Genomic DNA, 7,291 nt, shown 5'->3' with positions numbered 1-7,291 from the left:
CTGCCGGCCGGCCTCCCTCCCCATCGTGTATTGACGGGAATGAGCAGGCGCAGTCGGCAAGGTACGCGCGCGGGTGGCGGCTGACCACCGCGAACTGACGGGACTGAGCAGGCGCATTCGGCGGGATACGCGAGCGGCTGCCGGCCGGTCTCCACACAGCCAACTGACGGGGAGGAGTGAGCAGGCGCAGTGGGCAGCGGCGGGTCCGCAGGCGCAGTCAATCCGGGGTGTGGGACGGGGGAAATAAAGAGCCGCCGGCTGGCGCGCAGGCGCGGCAGGTCTCCCCTTGACGGATTTGAAGGGTCCGCCGCTGAGCCGCTCCGCTCCGAGTGAAATTCAAAGCGAGAGGCGCTAAACGGAGTTTTCACCCGCCTGGCGATCGCGCGGTAATGTGACCAGGAAGGATGAAATGGGAGGTGAGAACGGGGTCCGCCGGCGGAGTTTGGTTTCCAGTTGACGGGGAGTTTGGAGAGAGACGAGGGGTTTGACAGAATGTTCCATTGAGGCAGAGCTCGGGGGTGGGGTCTCGGGATGGAACCACCTTGACACCCCCCCCCTCACAAACACACAATGGTCTCGACTGGTCCATCCTGTGCAGAAGGTGGTGCCCACAAAACCATCCAGAGTGAGGGAAGGGGTGGGGAAATCTAGGCAAGGGCCAATCATCAATGGGGAATGGGGGGGAAGAGGGGAATACTCAGGTCACACTTACCAGGGGGTAGGGGCTTCCTCAGGACTAGGTTATCAGGGGGGTAGGGGCTTCCTCAGGATTGTGTAATCAGGGGGTAGGGGCTTCCTCAGGATTGTGTAATCAGGGGGTAGGGGCTTCCTCAGGACTGGGTAATCAGGGGGGTAGGGGCTTCCTCAGGACTGGGTAATCAAGGGGGTAGGGGCTTCCTCAGGACTGGGTAATCAAGGGGGTAGGGGCTTCCTCAGGACTGGGTAATCAGGGGGGTAGGGGCTTCCTCAGGACTGGGTTATCAGGGGGTAGGGGCTTCCTCAGGACTGGGTAATCAGCGGGGTAGGGGCTTCCTCAGGACTGGGTAATCAAGGGGGTAGGGGCTTCCTCAGGACTGGGTAATCAGGGGGGTAGGGGCTTCCTCAGGACTGGGTTATCAGGGGGTAGGGGCTTCCTCAGGACTGGGTAATCAGGGGGTAGGGGCTTCCTCAGGACTGGGTAATCAAGGGGGTAGGGGCTTCCTCAGGACTGGGTAATCAAGGGGGTAGGGGCTTCCTCAGGACTGGGTAATCAGGGGGGTAGGGTCTTCCTCAGGACTGGGTAAGCAGGGGGGCGGTAGGGACTTCCTCAGGACTGGGTTATCAGGGGGGTAGGGGCTTCCTCAGGACTGGGTAATCAAGGGGGTAGGGGCTTCCTCAGGACTGGGTAATCAGGGGGGTAGGGTCTTCCTCAGGACTGGGTAAGCAGGGGGGGGTAGGGGCTTCCTCAGGACTGGGTTATCAGGGGGGTAGGGGCTTCCTCAGGACTGGGTTATCAGGGGGGTAGGGGCTTCCTCAGGACTGGGTTATCAGGGGGGTAGGGCCTTCCTCAGGACTGGGTTATCAGAGGGGGTAGGGCCTTCCTCAGGACTGGGTTATCAGGGGGTAGGGGCTTCCTCAGGACTGGGTAATCAGGGGGTTAGGGGTTTCCTCAGGACTGGGTAATCAGGGGGTTAGGGGCTTCCTCAGGACTGGGTAATCAGGGGGGTAGGGGCTTCCTCAGGACTGGGTAATCAGGGGGGTAGGGGCTTCCTCAGGACTGGGTAATCAGGGGGGTAGGGGCTTCCTCAGGACTGGGTAATCAGGGGGGTAGGGGCTTCCTCAGGACTGGGTTTTCAGGGGGTAGGGGCTTCCTCAGGACTGGGTTATCTGGGGGGTAGGGGCTTCCTCAGGACTGGGTTATCACTGGGTAGAAGCCTCCTCAGGACTGTGGTATCAAGAGGGTAGGGGCTTCCTCAAGACTGGGTTATCAGGGGGGGGTAGGGGCGTCCTCAGGATTGAGTTATCACTGGGTAGGAGCTTCCTCAGGACTGGGATATCAAGGGGGTAGGGTCTTCCTCAGGACTGGATTATTGGGGGTAGGGGCTTCCTCAGGACTGGGTTATCAGGGGTTAGGGGCTTCCTCAGGACTGGGTAATCAGGGCGGTAGGGGCTTCCTCAGGACTGGGTTATCAGGGGGGGTAGGGGCTTCCTCAAGACTGGGTTATCGGGGGTAGGATCTTCCTCAGGACTGGGTTATCAGGGGTTAGGGGCTTCCTCAGGACTGGGTAATCAGGTCGGTAGGGGCTTCCTCAGGACTGGGCTATCACTGGGTAGGGGCTTCCTCAGGACTGGGTTATCGGGGGTAGGAGCTTCCTCAGGACTGGGTTATCAGGGGGGTAGGGGCTTCCTCAGGACTGGGTTATCGGGCGTAGAGGCTTTCTCAAGACTGGGTTATCAGAGGGTAGGGGCTTCCTCAGGACTGGGTTATCACTGGGTAGAGGCTTCCTCAGGACTGGGTTATCGGGCGTAGAGGCTTTCTCAAGACTGGGTTATCAGAGGGTAGAGGCTTCCTCAGGACTGGGTTATCGGGGGTAGGAGCTTCCTCAGGACTGGGTTATCGGGGGTAGGAGCTTCCTCAGGACTGGGTTATCGGGGGTAGGAGCTTCCTCAGGACTGGGTTATCAGGGGTTAGGGGCTTCCTCAGGACTGGGTTATCAGTGGGATAGGGGCTTCCTCAGGACTTGGTTATCAGGGGGTTAGGGGCTTCCTCAGGACTGGATTATCAGGGGGTAGGTGCTTCCTTAGGACTGGGTAATCGGGGGGGTAGGGGTTCCTCAGGACTGGGTTATTGGGGGTAGGGGCTTCCTCAAGACTGGGCTAGTATGGGATCGGGGCTTCCTCAGGATTGGTCTATCAGGGGGTAGGGGCTTCCTCAGGATTGGTCTATCAGGGGGTAGGGGCTTCCTCAGGACTGGGGTATCGGGGGATGGGGTAGGGGCTTCCTCAGGACTGGGGTATCGGGGGGGTAGGAGCTTCCTCAGGACTGGGGTATCAGGGGGATAAGGTCTTCCTCTGGACTTGTTTGTCGGGCGCTTCCTCTGGACATAGTTGTCAAAGGGGCGGGGGCTTCTGGGATTCTAGGGGTGACACTACATTCTAGTTATGGTCAGATCTGTCTGAGGTCCAGTAACCCCTCAGCCTACAATCCCTGTATCTCTAGGTCACTTATAGTCTTGAGCTGTGAAATCAATTAGAGATCTGACTGACTGTGGGGGTGGTTCCAGTGATATTTATTTTCACTGAGTAGGTTTCTCTGTCTGCTGCTTCTTCCCATTAGGTCTACAGAAATCCTTTTATGATAGGACTCAGCAGTTGCAGTGTGGCAGCCTCAGGACCTTGTGTTTGATTTGTTCATTGGAAGTGAGTTAGGCCAGTATTTATTGCCTGTCCTTCATTGCTGTTGAGAAGATGGTGGTAAACCTGTTGAACTGCTGAAGTCCATGTGTTGTGGACCCACAATGTTGATTGGAAGAAGACTCCAGGACTTCGATCCATTGACACTGAAGGAGCGTCTGATATTATGCTGGTCTGGACTTGGAGGGGTTTTGTAGCTGCGAGTGGCCCCTTGTCCTCCTGGGATATAGAGAAAAACGAACAGGAAATGACATCACCACAAACCCCCGGAACCCCATCCAGGAGAAAGATATAAATAGAAAGCAGGAGACAACAGCTTCGCTTCACTTGGAGGTCGCCACTGATGATGTTACCTAGCCAGGTAATGAACGTCTGGATATCAAACCTACAGCTCAGCGAGTAAACCTACACCCTCGAGATTACTGATTTGCAAGGTGCTGCTGAAGAAGCTTTGCTGAGTTAGTGAAGTGTGTCTTGTAGATGGTGCGTGTTTTGGCCATTGTGTATTGGTGGTGAGACAGTTCCAGTTATAAGCAGGCTCTTCTGCTCTGAAGGGTGTCAAACGTTTTGTGTTGTTGGAGCTGCATCTATCCAGACAAGGGGGGAATATTCCCTCACACTCCTGACTTGTGCCTTGGGGGTTTCTTTAATTTCTTCAGCCAGAGGGTGGTAAATCTGTGGAACCCATTGCTGCAGAAGGCTGTGGAAGCCAAGTCATTCAGTGAATGTAAGACAGAAGTAGGTTCTTGATTAGTAAGGAGATTAAAGGGTGAAGGCAGGAGAACGGGGTTGAGAAACATATCAGCGATGGTAGAACAGACTCTGTGCTGGAAGGTGTAATTCTGCTCCTATGGCCTTGAGATGAAGGAGAGGCATTGGGAGTCAGGAAATGAGCTGCTCATTGCAATGTTCTCAATCTCTGTCCTGCTGTTGTAGCCATGCTATTCATAAGCCTGATCCAGTTCATGTCCTGGTCATCCATGGGATGTTAATTATGGGGGATTCAGTGGTGTATATGTTTGTTCATTCAGCAGTTCTAAACCTGATAGTGGGGAGAGGCAGTGGTATCTGCTCATAGTTCAGTACATGGCTTTGTTTTTTAGCTTAGGATTTTACTTCCGTTTATGAAGGAATGAGATGAGCAGCAGCTAATTTGTTTTAAATGTTTATCCCTGAGGTGACTAAGAGTTTCATGCCACATTTATTTTCAGTTATATCAGCCAGTGATTTCTTTTTCCTTGAGATTCATTTTAATGAATGTCTTTATGTTGTTGACGGATTTCTGTCTGCTGTAGCGTGGCTTGGGGTTTTTAATGCTTCCATTCTTGTACGATGAACAGTAATAGCTCTTGTTACAGAAAGGAATACTCTTTTTGTTAAGGGAGCTATGGTGCAGCTCATGGCTTAAATGCTTGACATTTTCTCCCTGTCAGCTTCTCACAGTTTCCGAGAGCTCAAACGGATATTCGGCTGAAGTGAGATTTATTTTTTTTACTCACTCAGCAATCCTGCATTAAATTCCTGCACTCCAAAGTGTGCATCATTGGGACGGAGTTTATGATTTTTGTGGGAAAATGACCAATCTTTGAGAGGGGCTGGCCAGGGAGGCTTGGAAATGAGAACACTGTAGCAGAATGTGATCAAAGTGAGCGCTTCCCAACCGAATAGTGGTTAGGAGTCAGTCTGAACTTTACAACCATCTCACTCTTCCCTGTTTGTGTGGTCACAATTTATTGTGAAATTTTGATTGGAACAGGTTGAAGCAATTCTGCTTCTCTCTAAAATGTTTGGTTGTTCCTCCTGTCCCAATTCTGACACGTTTATTTGAAACAACACGTACGTTATTTAAGGGATAATAAGTAAGTTGAAATAGTTTCGAAGAAGATCTAGTCAGTTCTGATAACATTGTCAATCTCAAGCCATTATCAGAACCAATCCCTTATCTGAAGCTGTACATGATGAGATTATGCCTTTGTGATCACTTTGACACACTGCTTTTTAATCCATCTGACTTTTTTTTTGTTTGAGCTTGTCAGTGAGGGAGTGGAATGTTTTGTGTTTCAGTCATGCGGTGTCCATATTGAGAACTCCCAGAGCAGATATGGTGAAGCTTTCTAAACTGTCTCCATCAATCATTCCAAGAACAGGTATAGCACGGGATTAGATATAGAGTAAACATGTCCCTATACCTGCCCCATCAAATGTTCCCAGGACAGCAATAGCGTTGGGCTAGATACAAAGTAAAGGTCCATTTACACTGTCCCTATCAAACACGATTGGTACAGCAAGATGTTAGATAAAGCTCCCTCTACACTGTCCCCATCAAACACTCCCCAGGACAGGGACAGCACAGGGTTAGATACAGTAAAGCTTCCTCTATTCTGTGGCAAGTACTTTGTGTTGCATGTCACTTGCAACAAAATTGATTCCTTGAGTTGAGTTGCTTGGGTTGGGTGCAACCCAGTCTTGACTTAATTATGGTGCATGATGTTACGATGCATGGTGGAATTATGTGAGAGCATTGCACTTGGTGATTATGAAGAAGTGTAAAAACCCTCTCCTCTTATTTAGCAGGTGGAAGAAGAATGTTCTGTACATCCGCTGCTTGCCAAAGACTGACAGTGTGCTGGATCAAATTGAGCCATGCCGGGGTAGATGACAAGTGCCTTTGAGGGGCTTTTGGGCAACTTTCACCCAAGCCGTGCACTCAAGGGGAAGAGGACACTAATCCAGTCCTGCGTTAATGACCGTTTCTCAACGGTGGGAATGGGACCAGCTTACCCATTGTTAACATTGGTGCAGTCCACCGAAGGAGAAACGTTGTGGCCCTTTCAGTGCGGCCAAAAGTGTAGAAAGGTTCGAAACTGGAGACATATTTAAACTGTGAAGAAGAAAGACCATCCAACTTTGCCAAAACATTTAATATCACTGGCCGATTCCCAACACAGTTTGGCGCCAGCTGACTTGAGGAAGAAAAGCTGGAACTAGCGGGCTGATCTTTTCCATCTTCCAAGTCTTCGAGCTGTTGTCTGTGCTCAGCCTCCTGTTGCACGTCCCTTTGATAAGGGTGCTGGAAACTCTCAATACTGCTGCTGAGCATTTCAGGTCGACATTCGCCTTTTTGGGAGACTCATCTGTGCACAGTATAAGTAATTGGGAACTCATTTAAATAGTCAATCGGGTGGATGTTTGATATTATTGTTTCACTTTTCGCAAAGGTTAAACTGTCTTTCTTTTGTGTTTTTATCCACTGTGTGGGATCTGATTCTCGCCTAGAGTCAGACAGCACCGACACTGACCGTTCGGTCCAGCCAGTCCAGGCTGGACCATATTCTCACACTAAATTAGTCCCACTTGCCTGTTCCTGGTCCATATCCCTCCGAACATCTCTTATTAATGTCCTTATCCAAATACCTTTTAAACATTGTAACTGTACCCGCGTCCACCACTTTGTCTGGAAGTTCGTTCCACATGTGAACCACTCTGAGTGTAAATATGCCCTCTAGTCTTGAATTCCCCCACCATAGGGAAAACACACTGCCCAGAAATGTGAAATCCCATTTTTCCTCTCAATTGCAAAATCACCCAAATGTCGCCTCTTTGGAGAAACCCTGACACGCGTGGTAATTGTCGGTTGAGGTTTCAGCCGTCTGGATCCATTTCAGAGTTTGTGCGTTCCCACAGTGCCAAAGCTGTCCACAAATCTCTCCCCCCACCACCACCACCACAAACAGTGCCGATTCAGCAGCTTCACTTTGGACCGCTGATGCTGGTAGTGGGATAATATCATGCTACCATCCCCTTTTCGCCAAGAGTTTCACTGTATGTGCACTGGAATGGATCGGGTACCATGGCAGGGTGCCTAAAATAGCCAGCTGGTGCTTTCCCTCTTGTTTAA

The 7,291-nt window shown here is 51.1% G+C and overlaps 1 protein-coding gene across 6 annotated transcripts in view; it reads left to right on the top strand.

Moving 5' to 3' along the window:
• The first annotated feature begins 242 nt into the window (after nt 1–242).
• The window catches only part of LOC122543857 (integral membrane protein GPR137-like), a 47,089-nt gene continuing 40,040 nt past the window's right edge, over nt 243–7,291 (top strand). Inside the window, exons 1-3 of one of the 6 annotated variants that reach the window (XM_087983769.1) lie at nt 243–416; nt 3,317–3,754; nt 5,965–6,542. Coding sequence is in view for 2 of the 6 variants with exons in the window: in XM_043682707.2 (XP_043538642.1) it covers nt 410–416 (7 nt within the window). In the remaining 4 variants the exon portion in view is untranslated. The remainder of the gene's footprint in view (nt 417–3,316; nt 3,755–5,964; nt 6,543–7,291) is intronic. The other 5 variants (XM_043682712.2, XM_043682710.2, XM_043682709.2 and 2 more) reach the window with 5 other exon arrangements.

This window comes from Chiloscyllium plagiosum, unplaced genomic scaffold, assembly GCF_037043375.1.
Source record: "Chiloscyllium plagiosum isolate Xiang-an unplaced genomic scaffold, Cpla_swu_hap1 HiC_scaffold_46, whole genome shotgun sequence".
Lineage (NCBI taxonomy): Eukaryota > Metazoa > Chordata > Chondrichthyes > Orectolobiformes > Hemiscylliidae > Chiloscyllium > Chiloscyllium plagiosum.
This window is presented reverse-complemented; position numbering and strand designations above follow the sequence as displayed.